General features: G+C 40.5%; 1 protein-coding gene across 1 annotated transcript; it reads right to left on the bottom strand.

Moving 5' to 3' along the window:
- Window positions 1-1,443: 1,443 nt before the first annotated feature.
- On the bottom strand, window positions 1,444-21,033 carry LOC122649716 (CBL-interacting serine/threonine-protein kinase 24-like). The gene is made up of 9 exons (XM_043842960.1): window positions 20,912-21,033; window positions 20,846-20,854; window positions 20,739-20,763; window positions 20,502-20,707; window positions 13,970-14,032; window positions 13,769-13,840; window positions 2,485-2,592; window positions 1,682-1,756; window positions 1,444-1,574 (listed from the first exon to the last, which is right to left on the bottom strand). Exons 4-9 carry the CDS (start codon window positions 20,652-20,654, stop codon window positions 1,506-1,508), a joined length of 540 nt encoding a protein of 179 aa, XP_043698895.1. The 5' UTR covers window positions 20,655-20,707; window positions 20,739-20,763; window positions 20,846-20,854; window positions 20,912-21,033; the 3' UTR covers window positions 1,444-1,505.
- Between the last annotated feature and the right edge of the window lie 1,074 nt (window positions 21,034-22,107).

The raw sequence follows: 22,107 nt of genomic DNA on the forward strand, positions 1-22,107 counted from the left end.
AATGGGTAAGAGTCTAGAAATGATAGATGTTATGAGGAGAAGAAAGATTAACATAGCCTGTATTCAAGAGACTAGATGGAAGGGTAAAAAGATAAGGAGTTGGACGACTTTAAACTTTGGTATATAGGGGATAAAAGCAATAGAAGTTGAGCGGGCATAGTAGTGGATAAAGATGAAAAGAATGACATGATGGACAAAAGTAATAGAAGTTTCTTGGAAGGGCACCTTGGTCGCCTAGGCACCTTTTTGGTGTTGCCTTGGGTTTTTTGCCTCTGCCACCACCTTGGGTCACCTTGTTGCCATGACAACTATGATTGTAAGGGCCAAGGCTCACACACAATTTGATAATTTGAATGAAGTTGGCTTTTGTCTAATGGCTGAGAGAATCAGTTGGCTGTGAGAAACAGTAGGAGAGTGGGAAACTCTGGTTCGATTGGAGGGTCTTTGGTGAGAAATCAAGTTCTATCTCCATTGTTGTTCTCTGTTTTACAAGTAAGTTGCTGTTTACTTTTCTGTTGATTGAACACTGCTGTGCTGAGGATTTCATTCCAGATTCTGGTGGGTTATTCCTTAGTTCATCATCCATAAACCTTGGTCAATCAATACTGGTCTGTTGGACATAAATATCTTGCTGTGATGTTCCCATCGGATACTCTGTTTACCTTTCCTGCCAGAATCGAGACCCACTTGAAGAGGATCTAACCAGCAATCACCCTCATCTTTTGGGACATTCAAGCCTCAAGGTCTCCCTAATAGAGACCTTCGACCAAGACCTAGTACAGATCAGGTTTTCTGATCTGAAGACATTTGAGATCTCCCAATTCTGCCCTTTGTGTTTTCCAGCTTTGGTTCGTTGTTAATTAGTCTCAATACGACCGTTTGATTGTTAAAATCTTTTGGGGATTTCATCTACTGTCCAATTACTAAATTCGATCTGACTTTTAGGCAGATCTGAGTTACTGATTAACTGTAATTAGAGTACTCTTATATTCTGGTTTTAAATTCCAGATTTCGCTATTTTGGCAATTGGGTTAAATCTGACCATTGAATCATCGAAGTCTTTTGGGGTTTTGTTAATCTAACATCATCCTACCTTTGACTATAATTTGAACGCAATCCAATAAGGTTGAATTTTGACCTTATTGTTGACCTATTTCTGTTTTGGGTTTTACTTGGGATCTTGTTAAAAGGGGCTTGTAATCTGAACCTAGGGTTCATCCTACTAACTCCCCACAATCGATGGTTTTTAGTTATGCCAAAAACCAAATTAGTTATATAGAAATATATCATTATTATTAGAGACTGTTGCCATATAGAATATTTTTTTTTAACTTACTAGAGGTGACAAAAAAAATGACATGCTTGCTATTTTTTTAGGGGGTACACCGGTACAGAAGGTTCAAATTGCAATGGTAAGCATATTAAAATGACATGCTTGTCTCATCTTGCTATTAAGAGTTCAATGCCTTAACCAACTCAAAAGTATTCCATAGTCTTCAAGATGCTTAAAAAGAATGAACCTCTGGTGCAACATAATTTGGGGTTCCACATGTTGTATGAAGAAGTCCAACACCCTGCAAATGGGGATATGCAGAAACAAGGCAACAAAGAAAGTGCAACAGTTAGAAGCAAAACTGCCTGGTGTGACATAGTACAATGTAGGAGGGGTTGGAATGCTTACCTGTTGGGGCAATGCACTGAGTCCAAAGTCAGAAATCTTCAAGTTCCCTTGGTAATCAAGAAGAAGATTTTCAGGCTACAAATGGAAAAGAAAAAAAATGAATAAAAGAAAATTGGAGAGCTATTGCAAAAACTCACCAAGGATCAAAAGAAATAGCTATGGAAGTAAATTTCATTTCATTTTCCAAAATTTCATCCAAATTTTCAGTGAGCACAGAATCAATGCAGCAGGCATCTTGGCTTCAATAAGAGAATGCTCCTGCTTGTTTGGTCATCTTAGTCCTTGAGGATTTTAGAGGGAGCGTAACCCCGTGTCTTTTATAGTTCTGTTTTCTCTCTTTTGTTCATAGTTAACATGGCGTCTAGGCGATCTTAAGTGTTGGATGAGGGAAAAAATCAAGGCATCACCAACAAGGCGTCAATGCGTCACCTATTCAACCATGGCGCTCTTCCAGCAAAGGGCACCTCAACTATGCTTTTGTTCACCAATAGTAGGAAACAACACAAATCAACACAGCAAAAAATTATATTTTGCAACCCAATGGATATCAATCCATAGCATCCCTTTGGGGGGATTTAGTCTTTTTTTGTTCTACTAAAATTGGTCCAGTGACTGTTTTGGGGTGAGTTTTGCTTTTGAATTTACAAGCAACATGTCAGGCAGGCCCCTTTTTTTTATTAGAATTGAGAAAGTCTAGAAGTATTTATTATGTATTTATAAGTTAAGCTTGCCCATTGACAATCATGGGTCCATTCAACAATTATTATGGACGTATCTAAGTTTAACAACAAGAAGAGGCACACCTTCAAATCTCTGTGGTACACACCCTTACTATGGCAGTAATCAACTGCATCTATAAGATGTTGAAAGTGTTGCCTTGTTTCATCCTCAGGGAGCTTTCCTTGCTGAACCTGCATAGCCAGAAGGCCCAGAAAAAAACAAAATATGCCATATAATTGCAATAAGTTCTGTCAGGAAATTAAATTTTCAATGATGGCTTCCAAAAATGGCAAGCAGAACAGAGAAGGCACAACATGAGGAAATAAAAATTATAAAGAAAACAAAACTAAGAGAAGCACCCACAGACAATATTTTCACTGAGATATGCACGAATAAAATCATGCACCAATATTTGGATACCAAAAATTATATCTACCAACGTGGTTTATTATACAACAGAAAATTAAGTTCGACCGGTAGGGAAATACAATATGGAGACCTTAACATAGTCCAGACTCCAGAGTCCATGAAACAAAGCTTGGAAGAAATAGATCCCTCCCCTAAAATATGCAGTATGATTTCTCAGCAGAACATTTCAATATGGAATAAATATCTATACAAGATTTTCCAATCCATTGATGAATACATCTGCCATGTTGTCTAACAGTGAAATCAACCACTAATCAGACAGCTTGGAAAGCCATGTTACAACACCATAACAATATATATCAGACTCATTAGCAACTATTTGTGGCAACAATCAGGTGCACTGATTGTTTCATCTCATGCATTGAGAATTCAAATTGTAATGCCATTAAGTCAACCCCAAGTCAGTCCTTGCATTAAATCTGTGGATTCAGAATGTCTAAGAATGAACAGACTTTCTGATCCTCATTTTCAAGTAGTTTTAGAAGCTACATGAAGGGAATTATAAACATATCACAGCTCCTTCAGGCAGCAAGCAAAGGGAAATGAAGTGAAATTAAATTTAAGAAACTTCCATTATCATGCTTGTATAACTAACTAGAAACTTACAAAAAATGGTATTTAAACTTTTCGAGTGGATTCTTTACCATCCTATCCAAGGAATTGGTTGAAAAGTGAAGAAAAAACTAATTACTAAATTTAGAAAGTTTTTGAGCTAGTTCCACAATCATTGTTGGTAATAATTAACAATATTTCTACTTCATTTTTGTTATAATTTCATTTTCCTTCACTTCACTTGACTTCCAACCAGAAGAAGCCATCATATTTTCAAATAAAAATCATAGTGTTGAAATAGGCTGCTTACCCGATTGGGGTAAGCAGTCCTAGTTTGATTAGGATTAGTCCTACTGGTCCTAGCAGATTAGGATTAGTCCTAGTCATGTTAGGAGTAGTACTAGTCAGATTAGATTCTTTTCTTTTATTTTATTTTATTTTTATTGTTTTACCCTCAGCCGAGTCCTATTCTGGCATTCCTAGTAGGACTAGGACTGAGGTGTTATTATTCCTATTTGTACTTTGATCAGATTTACTTCAAGTTATTATAAATAAAGGGCCTGGGTGATCGATTCTTATCACTCAAGCATTCATATCAAAACTGTTTACATGGTATCAGAGCCATCTCTGATCTGAAGAGCAGCCTCCCCCTCGATTTTTTCTGGTTTTCTTCTCCAACTCTCTCGGCTACTAGTTTCCTTCTTCTCCAACTCTCTCGGACTCTCTATTTCATTCAGGGCATCATTGAGGTGATTCAATTAAGAATTAGCTACTGCCCTCAATGACACCTCACTGAAGATTATACAAACACTGGTGTGATCTGAAACTGCCGCAGGTTTCCTCCAACCCTTCGAGATCAAGCTGCTACATTATTCAAGCTGGATTTCTGTTTTTTTTTGGAGATTGATCCCTGCACTTTCTGATCTACACCTTACATATTTCAAATTGCGGATCTGAATCCAATCCACATCTGATTCGACCCTGCAATTACCTGCATTCAGATATACCTAAATTTTTTTTAAAATTTAGGGCTTTTTATTGGCTCATCCAAAGGGGCCAATTTTTTGAGGGAATCTTCTCCACTACAAGGGAGATACTCGATCCTTGTTTCAGCCTGTTATGACGGCTGAAACTCATACAGTTTCAAAACCCAGGGTTTCACTCGATATTGTAGCCAGCCCAATTAGGGTTTCTTATTGCATCATCAGAATTTTCAGATTTTTTGCAGGCTTATTCTCCACCACTTGCAGGGCATTCGATCCAAGTTTCAGCCTATTCTGACGGCTGCAATTGCTGCCACTTCAAAACCTATACTTCAGATCTGATTCAGTTTTCTGAAGATTTGTTTTTTTTTCAAATTTGTGGATCGGTTTCTACGTGAACTATGGGTGATTCGGAGACAACTACTGCTACTTCTGGAGGGGATGGTCAGACTAGGAATGACTTCCTTCCCTATGCTGCTGCCATCAAGCTTGATGGTACGAATTATTTAATCTGGGCCAGATCACTATCCTTGACTGTGGCTGGTAGGAGATTCACTGGCCATCTTACTGGCACCACCAAATAACCAGCTGAAGAAGGTGCTGCCCGTACTAAATGGGCTACGAACGATGCTATGGTGATGTCATTTGTTTTAAATTCTATGACCACTGATCTATCCAGTCAATATCTCCTCCTTGACACTGCTACTCAGATATGGACTGCCGTCAAGGGAACTTATGGTCGATCAGGAAGTGGTGCTCAGGTTTATGAAATCAGGAAGACACTCCAAACCACTACTCAGAAGGAGATGTCTGTTACTAAATACTATGCTGCCCTCAAGTGTTTATGGCAGCAATTGGATCATTATGCTAGGTTTCAACCTACTACTACTACTGATATTACTGCCTATTATTCTTATGTTGATCAGTTTCGGGTCTACGATTTCCTAGCTGGACTCAATGATGATTATAACCCTATTCGGGTGCAAGTCCTTGGTCGGGTTCCTTTCTCCACTTTAGAGGAGACCTTTTCTTATGTTCACAGTGAAGAGACACGAAGGGCTGCCATGATGCTTACTCCCAAAGTTGAGAGATCAGCCTTACAGACTGCTGGCTCCACTTCTTCTGACAGTATTGCTGCTACTACCACCAAAGAGCCTGTGAAGTGTGAGCATTGTCATAAACCATATCACACTAAGGCTCAATGTTGGAAATTACATGGGAAGCCAACTGATTTTGAGGCCAAACGTGGTCGTGCTAAGTCTAAAAACAAAGCCAATCACACTGAAAGTGTAGCTCCAACGCCACTGCTGACATCGGTTTCTCCCAGGAAGAACTCCAGGCTCTACGTCGTATGTTGAACACATCCGCTGCCTCTACTACATTTGCTGCCAATTCAGGTTCTTTCTTTGCCCGTACAGGTATTTCCTTTGCCGGTCATTGTGCATCAGTAGTCTCCACTCCATGGATCATAGACTCCAGTGTTGCTGATCACATGACAGGTTCTTCCAGCCTTTTTAATACATATTCTCCTGCTTCTGGTAAGGATAAAGTCAAAATTGTTGATGGGTCCCTCTCCTCCATATCAGGGAAAGGTTCCATTGGTTGTTCTCCTTCTCTTACCCTGTCATCTGTGTTGCATATTCCCAAATTTACAACTAACCTTCTTTCCATTAGCAGTATCACTAAATCCCTGAATTGTAAAGTGACCTTTTTTCCCACTCACTGTGTTTTTCAGGAACTGGACTCGGGGAACACGATTGTATCGGGTAAAGTGCATGGCGGATTGTACCTGCTTGATGGCGATCCTACACCTACACAGGCTTTACCATCGGCATCTTTCTCTTCTGAATTACATAAATGGCACTCTAGGCTAGGCCATCCCCCTTTAGGTACTTTATCCAATTTATTTCCAGCATTAGTTAAAGACTGTAATAAGGAAGAATTTTTTTGTGAGCCTTGTGTCTTGGCTAAACAGACACGTTCCACTTATCCTATTTCTAATAATAGATCTTCTTCCTTATTTCATGTTGTTCATACTGATGTGTGGGGTCCTAGTAGGAAAGCTTCCCTGTCTAGACATCGGTGGTATGTCACTTTTATTGACTGCTATTCTAGGTTCACTTGGGTATATCTTATGCACACAAAAAATGAGGTTTTTTCATGTTTTCAGCACTTTCATCAGTTGGTTCAAACCCAGTTTAATGCCACTCTTCAAACTTTGAGGAGTGACAATGGGAAAGAGTATATGGAAGGACAGTTCCAAAAATACCTTGCTGCCCATGGAATTCTCCATCAGACTAGCTGTGTCGACACTCCAGCCCAAAATGGTGTGACTGAGAGGAAAAATCGCCACCTCTTGGAGGTGGCTAGGGCTCTTATGTTTGCTCGCACTGTCCCTTCTCTTTATTGGGGGGATGCTGTCCTTACTACAGCCTATTTAATTAATAGGCTGCCCAGTCGTGTTCTTCTTTCCAAAGCCCCTATTGAGCTATTACGTGACTCTTCTTCCTTTATAGTTCCACCTAAGGTGTTTGGCTGCGTTTGTTATGCCAGGGATACAAGGTCCCCTGGTAAACTTGACCCACGTAGTCTCCGCTGCATTTTCTTGGGATACTCTGCTACTCAGAAGGGGTACAAATGTTATTACCCTCCATCCCGCAGGACTTTTGTCAGCATGGATGTTGTTTTTCATGAAAGCGTCCCATATTATATGTCCCCACCTCTTCAGGGGGAGAGTGTTAGTGAAGATGTGCTGACTATTGATTCTCCACCTCCACTTCAGTCTGTTTACCATGAGTTTGAACCTGTTCAGCCTGCCCCTAATACTCCCCCTGAGTCAGGAGGAGACTATTTCTATTCAGGGGGAGTAATCTACCCCTGTCCAGACTCCTATCCAGAGGACTATTACTGAATTTCAGAGGAGGATTGATGCTAGTAACATGAAGACCTATGCAAGGAAACATAAGCAGGTTCAATCAACTATTGCTCCAGTACCCATCCAATTGCCGAACCTGGATCCAGAACCTGCCTCTCCACCTGGTAATGTTCCTTCTCCTGAGTTACCTATTGCTCTTCGCAAAGGGATCAGGACTTGCACTCAGCATCCCATATCTCATGTTGTTTCTTATGACTCCCTTTCCCCATCCTTTGGTACTTTTGTTTCCTCTCTTTCTTCTGTTCGTATTCCTAACAATTGACAAGAAGCTCTATCAGATGGAAAGTGGAACGTAGCTATGATGGAAGAAATGGAAGCTTTGGAGAAAAATAACACATGGGAGCTTGTGGTTCTTCCACCTGGGAAGAAAACCGTTATATGTAAATGGGTGTTTGTGGTGAAACAGAAGGTGGATGGCACTGTGGATAGGTATAAGGCACAACTCGTGGCCAAGGGGTTCACTCAGACATACGGCATTAATTACCAGGAACACTGGATGAGGAGGTGTATATGGACATTCCACCAGGGTTCTCTTGTGACAGAAACCAAGGAAAAGTGTGTAGGCTGAAGCGTGCACTCTATGGGCTGAAGCAGTCACCTCGAGCATGGTTTGGCCAGTTCCACAAGGCCATGATTTCTATGGGCTATAAGCAGAGTAATGCTGATCACACACTCTTTATAAAGAGGGCTGGTGAAAAACTCACTGTTCTTATAGTCTACGTTGATAATATAATGGTTACCAACAATGATGGTGATGAGATCAGACGGTTGAAGACCTTCCTTGGGCAAGAATTTGAGATTAAAGATCTAGGAAAGCTACAATACTTTCTTGGGATTGAAGTGGCCAGATCTTCTAAAGGCATTTTTCTCTCCCAGAGGAAGTATGTCCTAGACTTATTGGCTGAAACCGGGTTGTTAGGCTGCCATCCTTCAAATACTCCTATGGACCTTACTATTCAACTCAAGGAAAAAGAGGGTGAGGTTGTTGATAAAGGCCGGTACCAAAGACTTGTAGGGAAGCTGATTTATCTCTCACACACTTGTCCTGACATTGCTGTCGCCGTAAGTATTGTGAGCCAGTTTATGCATGATCCCTACTCTTCCCATATGGAGGCTGTTCTTCGGATCTTGCACTATTTGAAGTCAGCTCCTGGAAAAGGAATTCTTCTGTCTATAAATGGTCATCTACGGATAGAAGCATACACTGATGCTGATTAGGCTGGTTCTGCAGATCGCAAGTCTATTTCTGGGTATTGCTCCTTTGTAGGTGGAAATCTTGTCACATGGCGTAGAAAGAAGCAAAATGTAGTTGCTCGTTCTAGTGCCAAAGCTAAGTTTCGAGCTATGGCACAAGGTAGTTGTGAGTTACTCTGGCTTAAAGGTTTGCTACAAGATCTTGGTGTTTCTATTCGTCTTCCTATGATGTTGTATTGCGACAACAAGGCTGCAATCAGCATAGCGCACAATCCTATGTGGCATGATCGTACCAAGCATGTGGAGGTGGATAGCCATTTCATCAAAGAGAAGTTAGAAGATGGGCTGATTTGTATTCCCTTTGTGACATCTGCGGATCAACTTGCTGATATCTTTTTTTTGGGTGATTATAAAATATATTAAAGCCCCCAAAAGGGAAGAAAAAGTCCATTTAGGACTACAACACAAGCCCAAAAGGCCAACAAGAACAAAGTGACAAAAGCCCACATGGGCTTGACCAATGCAACACAAAGGCCCACTTGGGCATGTCCAATGCAACACAAAAGCCCACAAGGACTAAAACAAGAGCAATGAAGCCCAAAGAAAGAAGAAGGCAACAAAGACAATTCCAGGTAGGGCTCCCCAAAACCCTAGACAACATATCTCAACACATCATCTTCCTAGCCGCCACGACGAAGTCAAGGAACCACTGGCAAGAGGCAACCAAGGTGGCAAGCGCTGGCCTTGCGTAGGGCCACGGCCAAAGCGAGAGCTGGCCTAGCGAAGGATACCGCCATGACGGAGAGCACCGGCCTTTCAGAGGGCGACGGTGAAGGGGCTGCCGGCCGAGTAAAGAAGGCAGCCTTGCAGGCTGCGACCTTGCAGCGAAACGGCAGACTCCGAGAGAGCCAAGCGGAACCGGCAGGAGGTTGCGACCACCGGCGATGTAGACGACGACAGCGGCAGAGATGACGAACGAGAGAGAAGCCGGCTCTAACGAGTAGTTGCTGGAGAAGCTTGCTTAGTGAAGTGGCTACCAAGCGGGTGAAGCCAAAACGAGCCTAAGATCCGACATCCAGGGGACCATCAAGCCTAGCAGAAGAGGCGACCTGCCAGGCAGGGACCAAACAAAGCGAGCGACCTAGGACTAATGTTCGAGAGACTTCAATCTACGTAGAAGGTACCGAACGTAGGAAGAAGAAGAGGAGAAAGGGGGAGGAGGAGGAAGAAGTAGAGAGAGAGGAAGAGAGAAGGGGAAGGGAGAAGGGAGGTGGGGAGCAGCCTGCCATACGGCCAGGCTGCTCCAAACCGGCGGCCAAAGATTTTAGGTTTTCAGCAAGAAAGGTCTTCAGGTGTGAATCGCAGTGCCGAGTTGACTTGCTGATATCTTCACCAAGGACTAATCCTAATCAAACTAGGACTGCTAAGATGACTAGGACTAATCCTAATCAGCTAGGACTAGTAGGACTAATCCTAATCAAACTAGGACTGCTTACCCCAATCGGGTAAGCAGCCTATTTCAACACTCCCCCTCAAGTTGGAGCAAAGATGTCGATCATGCCCAACTTGACTAGATTGGGATGAAACAATTTTCCAGACAATCACTTGCTGATATCAAGTTGTTTCATCCATCTAGTCAAGTTGGGCATGATCGACATCTTTGCTCCAACTCGAGGGGAGTGTTGAAATAGGCCGCTACCCGATCAGTAAGCAGTCCTAATTTGATTATGATTAGTCCTACTAGTCCTAGCTGATTAGGATTAGTCCTAGTCATGTTAGGAGTAGTACTAGTCAGATTAGATTCTTTTCTTTTATTTTATTTTTATTGTTTTACCCTCAGCCGAGTCCTATTCTGGCATTCCTAGTTGTATTAGGAATTCCTAGTAGGACTAGGACTGAGGTGTTATTATTCCTATTTGTACTTTGATCAGATTTACTTCAAGTTATTACAAATAAATGGCCTGGGTGATCGATTCTGATCACTCAAGCATTCATATCAAAGCTGTTTACACATAGTTATGGCATCTTAGTCGAATTTGTACTTATAAACATTAAATTTCCAACAAAGGGATTTTCTTATCGACACCCTTTAAGGTGTCAAATAATTTGTGTTTATTGACACCCCTTAAGGTGTCAAATAATTTGTAACCTTCTTTTTTTTTTTTCGCCCTCTTAGTATAACACACTTCTTATTTCATTGAGGATAAAATCATGTCAATTCACAAGTGTATTTGAAAAACATGCAAGACAATGGCAGCTCTTGACAATGGCATAATGGGAAATCATTTTCAAACTATTTTGTAAACCCTTATGTATCCCTGACTTAAAGAACTTTTGGGAATAAGACAAGGGGCAATCAAAAGAAGGTTACATGTTCTAAATACATCTATAGAGGTGTCATTTAGACAGTCCCTTCAACAAATGCAACATAACGAGTATATCATAATTATGTATTACAATATTTTCCAAAGTATGCAAGCATCTGTTTTAATCTTTATATATTACAGTATTTTTCAATCCACCATGCATTCTTAACCTGATACTGTACACCTCAAGCAAACACCACAGAAAGAATATTGTCCAACCCCTCAAAACTTATTAATCATTCAGTGTACCAGCACAAGACTTCTAGACACCCGAAGCATTTGTTACACATATAGGGATACAAGTGCCAGATCTTACGAACCATGGATAATAGGATCACAGGATTATAATTCGATCCCTAAATGTGAAATAGTTATTATTTTGTATCATAATCACTGAATTAGAATCATAGTAAATTATAAAGCGCAATATCTTATGATTTATATTGTAAACAGATAATGAAATTTGTTGGCATAGTTGTTGAGGCGCCTAGGCAACCAAAGGCGTTGGAGGATCGCCTAAGGCCATAAGTGCATAGGCGACAAAGCACCCTCCTAGGTTCCCTAGTATTTTTTTTTGTATCCATTATATCTAAAGGGCGTACCCAGTGCACAAGGCCCCCGCCACTGCGGGATCTGGGGAGGGTCATAATGTACACAGCCTTACCCCTGCTTTGGTAGAGAGATCATTTCCAGTATAGCAATAATATAATTATGCTTACAGTATTACAACGACAACAATACAGATTGAATCTATGCACAAATTTGCCACTACATCTAGCAATATCATTACAGTATTAAAACGACATTATTTAGAAGGTGGGGAAACATAAGTAAACAAGCAAAAAAGAAAAAGAGAAGTGAACTAGTGAAATTCGACATTTTTTTTTTGGCATACTAAATGATCCCATGCTTCTCACCTATACACAAACTTGAACACAAGCCAATAAAATGTTAGAAATAGCATTATTTAGAGGGGAAAATAGGTAAGTAAAAAAAATTAACCACCCAGGGACCTGGGCATTCCAAGGCGCCCGCCTTGTTAAGTTAGGATAAGGCGAGCAACTGCCCAGCCCTGGGAAACCCACCTGCTGCCTAGGCAACGCCTTGACAAGTAATTATGTATGTTGGTTTAGTGGTAGTGCAATAACATGCATAGAGATATATCTCATTGGAAATATAAGAAAGCAGAATACACCAGAACCAGCCTAGTTCCCTTTATAATTCCTCAAACCATTCACCATAAAATCACCCAATATCTAACATTCCAACCTTATTCACCCTCCATTCAACCCACATGCAATCTTGCCTGAAACCCATGGAAACAGCAAGTCAATCTGTTACTACTAGTCTACCACCCTCCAGATCACAATTCCATGTATCCAGTATCCTTCACAATATCACAACCTGCTTACCGATAAATACCTCCAGTGACACTATTGGGAAGCTAGTTTTCAGCGCTGGAATTCACCATATCTGGTTGGAAAGAAATATCAGGAGATGGACTTCCAAATCTAGATCCTTCGATGTGATTTGGAAAGCCATCTCCTCTGATGTATCTTCCAAGCTTAGATGTATCCGCCAGAGATACTGTAGGGACAACTGCAGAAAGAGGCATATTTTGACTTTTTGGGGCCTTGATATCGCCCTCTTGCGGCCTCCCTCCTCTGCGTAGGCTGGCTGGCCGCTCTTTCCCCCCCGTTTATTTCTTCTCTTGTATATTGGTTTCCCCTTCCCTTCCCCGTCTTGGGGTTCGGTAATATATTCATTTACCAAAAAAAAAAAAACCTCCAGTGAATTGGGTGTGTCCACCCAATTTTTTGTCCCCTCTAGTTCAACCAGAAATCTATTAATAACAGCTCCATGAAGACACTTCAAAATCTCATATTTACCTTTCCATAGACCTGCTTCCTCTGTACTGCATTAATCCACCAAATCAGACCCAAAACACAATCTTAGAGACCCAATTTTCTCCAATCCCAGTGCTACTGGATTTTCTCTTCATTAAAGCAGTACTTGTTCTCCCTTCTAGTTCGCTAATTATAGCAATATCTCGGCCCTGTTCCTAAACTACTTTCACTCTTTTGACATGCATTGTTGTGGAACACATATTCCTCCATGAACAACCTAACAGAACACCCAAGCAAACGTACCAAAAGGGGGGAAAACATTTTTGTTGATGCAATATAAATCAGCAGAGTTACAAGTTTGAGAGATCCACCAATTTGAACATTTGATATAATAAATTTTCCCATCTTCTGCTAACCATCAATAAATCTGTCAGTAGGCCTTGTCACAACTTGTGATTTACCTCATTGGCACAAAGCTACGCTTAGAACAAATCAGCATCCCATGATCCAATATTACAGCAATGAAACTCATAAAACTTTTTTTCAATCTAATAGTCTTAAAAAATACATCAAAAACATAAATAAAGGAAATAAGAAAAACAGCTTTTAGATTCCTGTAAATAAACTAATCTCTGAATAGCAGATTTCTTTGCTACAGCATTTATCCACTCCATCATGACGTGCACTAATCCATTTGTTTCATGCGACCTTGAATTTGAAAAAGCATGAACTTAAAATTTTAGATTCCCCAAGTCTCTTTAATTCAAAGTTTTACACCAGGAATGTTAGGCACGTGAAACCCTTCCTTATTGCCCTAAGCTCTCTCCCTTGATGAAATCCTCAAAAACTATCAAATAGTCTTAAGTACTTCTTGAGGAGCAAGGGAGTAAGAATTTGTATTACTCACTGCAAATTTCAAGCTTCTGTGTAATTTATGTGAGGCATGTACCAACAAAAATCTGTAACTTAACAAACTTATAAGAAAGATACTCAAAGGCAAAAGAATAGTTAGAGCATTATAAGAATCAAGGCTGGTTGGAAGCGTTTGTCAAAAGGCTTACTATTTTATCAAATAGTTCTCCACCAGTGACGAATTCTAAAATAATATATATCTTTGTCCGGCTAGCCAAAACCTTTAAAAAAAGATAAAGAATTTCATGTCAGTACAAGCAAGAAGCAGCAAACTTTTCGCAACACAAAACGCATGTTTTACAATAAAAAAGAACAATACAACATATATAGAGATTAACCAAGTATCATACCTCATGTAACCTGACTATGTTAGGATGCCTAACAATCTTCATTATGGATATTTCTTTCTTAATCTGGAAACAGACTCAAAAAAAAAATAAAATAAAATTAGCCCAATAGATTACACAGTGAAGGAAAAAGAGTAGATGGAATCTGGAGCTAAAATTCCACATCCAGACCCTCTCCCCCCCCCCCCAAAAAAAAAATAAAAAAAAAAATTCAACTACCATAGAAAACCAAGTATAAAAATGGTCCATTAAGTAAATTGAAATTTCTTACCACGGAAAGTATGATGTACAAATTACATGACAATCACATATAACCAACCAAACTTTCCAATAAAAGACGAGAAAATGAGGTCCATAGGAGCTGAGTGGTGTTATGCCACTAGCAAAATCACTCCACTCTTCAACAGTGTGAACCAAATTGAGTACACACTTGTGAAGGCCACCATAATGGTGTGAATAAGATGACTGTCAAGAAATTTCTGTATTCTAAGAGGACATTGTCTCTATTTATGCTCAAAAGGTACCCTGTGGTTGGATGAAGTGGTAAAAGTAGCAGTTCCAAGCATGGTACAAGATCTCGGCGAGATCTCAAAATTATCTCGGTTTTGCCAGGACTTGAGACGAGACCACAGGCGACACCGAAAAACAGCAATATCTCGGTATCTCAGCAAGATCTCGTGACTATCTCGGTCGAACCAGACCAAAGCAAAGTCATATAAATACCCTCTCGACGAGATTTCGACCCCAAACTCGAAATCTCACTCTGTCTCACCTCTCTCAGTCTGCTGTGAAGGGAAAACACATAGAAGAAGGTTCTTTGGTGCTTTTTTTTTGGGGGGGGGGGGAATCTCACCTCCAACTGAAGATTAAAGCTTGTAGATTTAACATCAAGAGAGAGAGTTGCATTGCATCTCAAGAACACTTTTAGTTAAAAATTACTTCTCAAAAACTATTTTTTTCATAGAAACATGATCAATACTTGTTTGTTGACTATGTAGTTATTATAAGTGATACAATGTCCACAGATCTATGGATTGACGGAGGAGGAATCATTTTTCTGTTTTTAAATTATTTATTTACTTTTGTGTAAAATAAAATGAATTTTCTTGCAAAATTTTTTTTTGAAAAAATATGGTTTATACTCATTGTTTGAACTTAATTTAATATATGTTGGACACTGTTAGTCGACCTCACTAATCCAAAAAATTAGTGAAAATATCTGTTTTGTTTTGAAAATTATTTAAAATTAATGAAAGCATTGTTAATGCATTTTAAAATGGAAAGTGATGATTCTTGTTTCATCCATTATAATTGTTGTATTACTTATGGTATGATTATTTATGAAAAAAATTATAGAAATTATTTTTAATTAAGAAAAAAAATACAAGAGGTAAGGGGAAAATAGGAAATAGAATGTAGGACTTTTAAATGATGTTGAATAGCTAATAATGCATGCATTTGTTGATGTAACAGTGTGCCAAGGTTTAAAACTGTTGCACAATGGCTGGAGGTGGAGATATAGCATGGCTGCATGGAGAACCAATATCAAATGACTAGAAAAAGTCAAGATGTAACTACTGTACAAAACTTCTAAATTTTGGAGGGGCTACCAGATTAAAGCAACATTTGGCTGGTGGGTGCAAGGATGTGGCCAAATGCACACAAGTTCCTTATGAGATGCAACTGAGCATGTCTAAACACTTGAAGGGAGGAAGATTAATGAAGGCAAAAAAGCAAAGGCCAGAGAAAAAGTTTTATGAGGCAGTCTTAGAGAGACACCCCCAGCCACAAGATGATGAGTACATGGCAAGGCGGGAGGATTTTGAGACACAGGCAAAGTCTTAGCTGAGAGCCGGATGATAGCTGAGATGGAAAGAGTTAGGGCTATAGAGATGTGCAGAGGAGCAGGTGGCTCTAGTTCTAGACCAGCTGGATCAAATGCACGACTGGCAGGAGAGAGGAGGAAGAAGCAGAGACAGGGGAATTTGCCCTTCAAGAGAACCCAGAGTGTGAGGGGAGATGCACCCTCATCCCCACCCCCACCCTTCACTCCTAATGATCCCAACAGGATCCCTTTATATACAGTCAGCATGACCAAACAAAGAACCATAAAACAAAAATGGGGTGGTTGGAAAGCGAAAGTTGGTGATGCAATGTCCAAGTTCTTCTTCTATCATAGCATCCCAGCTAATGCTTCTCAGGGGACATATTACCAGGCTATGATTGACACTGCTAGGACGGCTGGCCCAGGAGTGAAGGGGCACACTCATGGGAATTGATGAATGTGTATTTGCCCAAGCAAAAGCAGGAGCTTGAAGAATGCATCAACTCATTAAAGCGAAAATGGGAGAACTATGGAGTCACTATTATGTGTGATGGTTGGATTGGACCCACTAAACAGTCCATCATCAACTTCATGGTCTATTGCGATGGCAAAACCATCTTCTTAAAATCAGTGGATTCATCCATGGAGAGAAAGGATGCAATGTACATACAACAGTTGTTGAAAGAAGTTGTTGAAGAAGTAGGGCCACAAACGTTGTTCAAGTAGTGACAAACAAAATGAGTAATTTTAAGAAGGCAAGAGAGAAATTGATGAATAGAAAAAGCAAGAGGATGCATCTTTTCTGGACTCCATGTGCAACCTATTGCGTTGACCTCATGCTTAAAGACATGGGTAAGAAATCTTTGGTAGCGAGTGTGGTCGAGCGAGCAAGATAAGTGACCACATTTGTGTATAACCATGGATATTCTTTAACATTATTGAGGGAGAAATGCGGAAGGGATTTGGTGAGGCCTGTCATTACTCGATTTGCCACCAACTACATTGCATTGCAAAGCCTTCAGAATAAGATGGTTGGCCTGAGATTTATGTTTGCTAGCGATGAGTGGTTTGGTTGGAGAGAGTCGAGTTCACCAGGGGGTAGGGCAGCACAGACTACCATCTCTAGTGACCAATTCTCGCATGATTTGAAGAGGGTCATCTTATATTGGATCCAGTAGTAAGGGTCCTAAAGATGACAGACACAGAAAAGAAGCTGACCTTACCACATGTATATGTTGCCATGCAACTAATGAAAGAGAGTGAGAGCAGCAGTACTTAGAGGTGGGAAGGGGTATATCAAAATCATTGAGGACTGATGGGAGAAGCATTTGTCCCATCACTACATAAAGCTGGTGAGTTTTATTCTTTTATATGTTTAGTCCAAGTTATTTAATTTACATTTGATTTAAAATTTTACATATTCATAAACACTGACAAATTATTTATGGAATTTTTAGCATACTGTCTCAATCCAAGGTATTAGTACAAGTATAACCTTGGGCTGGATGATGCACTAATAGAAGCAGTGGAGTTAATGGTGGCAAATTTGGTCCCTAAAGCATTTATGTAGTCAAATTACAACAATGAAGTGAGAGTTGGTACTTGGTACTTACTTATTAATAGTAATTACTATATTGTTTACTAATCCAAGGTATGTTTGAAATGAACATAGATAAAGGTCTTTATGGATGCAGTTGATGCATAGTTGTCAAGGTGCCGCCTAGGTGTCCAGGCGCTGTGGTCGACTTGGGCGCCTTAGTCACCTAGGCAGGCGCCTTGGTCGCCTACTTGGTGTCGCCTTGATTTTTTACCCTCTCCAACGCCTTAGGTCGCCTAACCGCCGTGACAACTATGAGTTGATAGTTTCAGTCGTGAAGCTGCAGTGAATAGTAGACAAACCGCAGACCCTGGTAGGTCCCCTACATTATTTTTCATGATGTCATCTTGTCTCCATTTAAATCATGAACCTATAAATAATCCTAATATTCTAAACTTCTAATGTAGGCGAATGGTGGGTCCTTTATGGAAAGATGCACCTCACTTAAGAAGGGTAACAATCAAAGTGCTATCTCAAACTTGTTCCGCCTCCAGATGCGAGTGCAACTGGAGTACATTCTCACTCATCCACAGCAAGAGGTGGAACCGACTGGGTCACAACCAATTAGAGCAGCTGGTATTTATGCATTACAATTTACAACATGAAATTGAAGATGCAGCACATACGCCAAGCCATGGAGGGTGAAAACGGGCCAATCGATCTTGCCAACGTTTTCTAGATTGACTCAAATGATGAGGAGGATCCCATATACCAGTGGGTGAGGGATTGAGGTGTGCCAATTATGGATCAAACTAGGGGTAAGCCCGACCCGGAGATAGCTACTCATATGGGTACTAACGTGGATGAGTATATGTCGTCTCGCGAGGGCCGTGTGCATTCACAGATACCCCGACCTTTCAAGTCTTAGGCTGGTGGGGTTAATGAAGAGAACCCTGAGTTGTTAGGTTCGGGTACTAACAGTGGTGATGATGATGGTGGTAATGGTGATTGTGGTGATGATAGTGATGGGGATGATCATGGGGGTATGTGCGAGAGGTATCACTACCAGGAGGAGCAAGAGCCTGAGCCTGAGCCTGAGCCAGTGCACTTCATAGGAGAGACTCAATACACTCATGCCACACAGGATGAGGACCATGATGGACTTGCCTACAAGAGAGGCTCACATTGCCGATTCACACCATCAGCTAGGGAGCAGCAAGATAGCATGGATGACACGATCAGGAGCTTGATGACAATATTGGAGACATGAGTATGGAGAGTGGTATTCATCATGGGGAGCAGTGGCGTGGACCATCATCCATATATGGCACGGGGACTCGGGGAGCACCGTTCCAAGTATAGTTACTATACTGGGTATGGTCAGTTTGGGGCCTTTAGGGAGGTCGGCTCTTCATCATCATTATTCTCTACCTATTAGTATAAGGGACAGTCACACACTGGGTCAGGTTTTGTGGAAAGCATCTTTGGGGTCCCGGGCCCCCAACCATACATGTCGGTGTCGGTTCGGGTTCCATGGGTACCATCTAGTAGCGGTGGCTCTCGATTGAGTTCCTTACGTTTCAGAGATATATACCCTAGTTTAGAGTACCTCCAGTACGCTGATGATTCGGTTTATAGGGCTATTATAGACAACTTCGAGTGTTACTTCTAGCATAATATGTCATGGCCAGCGTTTATGATTCAATCAGACCAGAGCCTAATTCGACAACAACAACATGGTCATTTTGATGATCAGGTCCGACATTCGTTTCAGTACTAGCTACTCTCAAATGGGGACTTGTTACACACTTACACTTGTATTTGTTTAATCTATGTCTCTTTCCAAGTTTCTAACAATTATTAACAAACCATTGAACCATCACCATGTATGATTATGAATATGATGCCTAATACTTAAATGGTTTATGGTTTGATGTTTTTTAATTCCTAATGCTTAGTTAAGTTGTTTTACACCTCTACTTTAATTATATGTGTTCTAAATATTGTGTGGAATAGCCTAAGGGTAGACCTCATGTACGCCTTAGGCCAGTAGAGAACCAACCTAGGGGCCAAAGTTAAAGTACCATTTTTGGGTTTGAATTTGTAAAAAACTAATGTTTTCCTTATGTTTAGAGGGCCTAAAATGGGGTGGATGTCAAGTTTCAGGACCTATCTTGGCCATCGAAATCCAACACTGAGTCAAGATGGGAAAAAAACAACTCCTTGCCGAGATCTCACCCGCCTGGCAAAACCGGGGGTGAAACCGAGTCCTAAGACCTTGCCCTCTGGTACTGGATCTAATCTTTCTTCTCGTTGTCCATTTCGGGTTGGCCAGTGAGACAATGGGGGATAAGCTTCGTTGTTGAGAGGGAATAGCTCGTATCACCAGCCAAGGCCCCCAAATGATTGAGTGCTTAAGGAGGTAGGGGTTCAGAGACACTTAAGAGGTTTACCAAGGAGCAGATAACAAACTCTTAACGGTAAATGAAGAAATGAAGAGTGACCACTGGAATTGAACATAGAACCATGTTAACCAATTCAAGGGTAGTAATGAGTATTTGAACTCCATTTCTGAAGTTCCATGATAATATCAATCAAAATGCATAGGCAATAAGTTTCACAAATGCACCAAACATATAAAGAAGTTGGACTTAATCTGGAATAAATTTATATTGACCATATTTTTCTTTCTGCAGCACTGCCTTCAGTCTGTAGAGCTTTTCAAGTATTTTTCATAACATCAAGTGTACTTTATCTTGTTTGCGTTTGATCTCCTCACAGTAATTGCCCTTTTTTATTTAATAATTGTCTTCCCAATTCCTACGGTATAGAAAACTTTCTAACCCCCTGACCTCCCAATTGCCTAAGAAGTGACTGGACGTGAGAATGTTAACTAAATCCTCTAATTGCAGTTTAATCCAGTCTAGGGAGAAGTGAATTGACTTCAAGGTTCAAATTCTAAATAAGGATAAGAGATCCACGTGGGGGGTCCAACAACATAAAAGCAGTAGCAAATGAAAACGAGATGGTCTTACTTCCAAGTGGAGGAAAAAAAAAAAGGGGGAGGAGAGAGTTCCAGGATACACTTCAGAGTGACATTTAATAACAGATAACTTTTATATTGTGCTAAAACAATCAATATTGAATAAATAGTTAAAAGTATAAATGAATACCTGATCCACCATCCTGTGCTTAAGGATAGTACTTTTGGCCAGAATTTTCACGGCAACACTCTTCCCAGTCTCTGTATTACGCGCGAATTTAACCTTTGCGAAGGTTCCTTCGCCGATTGTTCTACCAAGTTCATAATTACCAACCCTTCTCATGGCTATTTTCACAATTTCTTCAAGCTCATTTCCTTCAATTACTCTAGATTACCCCCGAGTTTTCCGTTTTCTAGAGACGGATTGGAGGAGATGAAGAGAATTTCGCAAGAACCTGAGAAATAAAGATTGATGAACAAATCCACCATTAAAATTTAGAACCAGAGAAATGCGAATTTTCAGAATCGAGAACAAACGCAATTGTGCAAGCCAATGCAAATATTTTCCTGGGTTGGTGCTTCTGGTGACTACCTGGCCAGATAAACCTGACGATCAGTGAGATCGAGGAGCTCTGCTAAATGCTGACAGTGTTTCGCGAAAGCCAAGTTCGACTCCTCGATTGTGACACTTGAGAGGTTTAAATTTACAGGCCTGTTGTCTACGTAAATAGAGCTTTCCTTTCCCACATTAACCGGTGGCGAGTGCAGCATACGAACATATCACAAGGGCTTCATTGGTGTGGGGAAGGGGAATCCTATAAAAGGGTAAAAGGAAAAGGCCAAAAGGACACCGACAAATTAAACTTTTTAACAGGTAGGTGATTTTTTTATTTTTTTGGGGGAATATCATACGCTCCCCTCTAAGTACCCATAAGATCAAACTCCACCCCCAAGTTTGAATAATGATAATATCTTCCCCTACTTCTACCTATTCCGTTAAAAACCGTTGTTAAGTGATGATGTGGTATTTTCAAATTTTCTAAAACTTCATAATACCCTTAAAACCCTTTTATCACCACTCAGGCACTCACCCATAATTATTGTTTTTTAATTTGTTTTTTAAGTAATTATTTTTATTTCTCAAAATGTAAAATCTAGCGGGACCCACTCCCCTCCTCTTCTTCTTCTTCTTCTTCTTCTTCTGCAACCGCACTGGCCTCCAGCTCCCCTCCTCTCCCCGTGCACCCAAACCCCACGACCACAGCCGAATGACCTTCTCTAAGCCCCTGGAATAAACCATTCGGTTTCCATTGATCCGATCGATTGGGCGATTGGGGCTGAGAATTGACACCTGATAGTAATTTTCTTTTATTTTTACAGATTTATAATTACATATAATGGCTAGACAACCCCCTAACAATTTTATGGATGAAATATTGGCTTTCAGCCCATTAGTTCTATGAGCAGCTATTTGCACTGAGATGCAGTGAAGCTTTGGTGGAATTCCAAGCTTGAGTTTGGTGAGATGCCAGCTCAGAAGATCAGGTGGGATTCCTGATTCATATCCTCCCTCCTCTTTTCTATTCAGATGCAGTGAAGCTTTGGTGGAATTCCAAGCTTGACTTTGGTGAGATGTGAGCTCAGAGGATCAAGTGGGATTCCTGATTCACATTTTCCCTTCTATTTTATATTCTTCTTCTCCACCAATCAAACATGTCAGGGTTATATTGGGCATCCCTACTTCTTTCTATTTTGTTTATTAATCTGATTTCAAGCTTCAGTTTAATAAAGCCCTA

The sequence above is a fragment of the Telopea speciosissima genome, chromosome 2 (assembly GCF_018873765.1).
Source record: "Telopea speciosissima isolate NSW1024214 ecotype Mountain lineage chromosome 2, Tspe_v1, whole genome shotgun sequence".
NCBI lineage: Eukaryota > Viridiplantae > Streptophyta > Magnoliopsida > Proteales > Proteaceae > Telopea > Telopea speciosissima.

Excerpts from the sequence above, each read along its gene's own strand:
- LOC122649716 (XM_043842960.1), bottom strand. The coding sequence starts at position 20,654 with ATGAGAAGGGTTGGTAATTATGAACTTGGTAGAACAATCGGCGAAGGA. Across the intron at positions 2,593-13,768 it reads GAGAACTATTTGATAAAATA|GTTCAGCAAGGAAAGCTCCC; the intron begins GTAAGCCTTTTG and ends CTGGCTATGCAG. Across the intron at positions 1,575-1,681 it reads TCAGTGCATTGCCCCAACAG|GGTGTTGGACTTCTTCATAC; the intron begins GTAAGCATTCCA and ends CCCCATTTGCAG.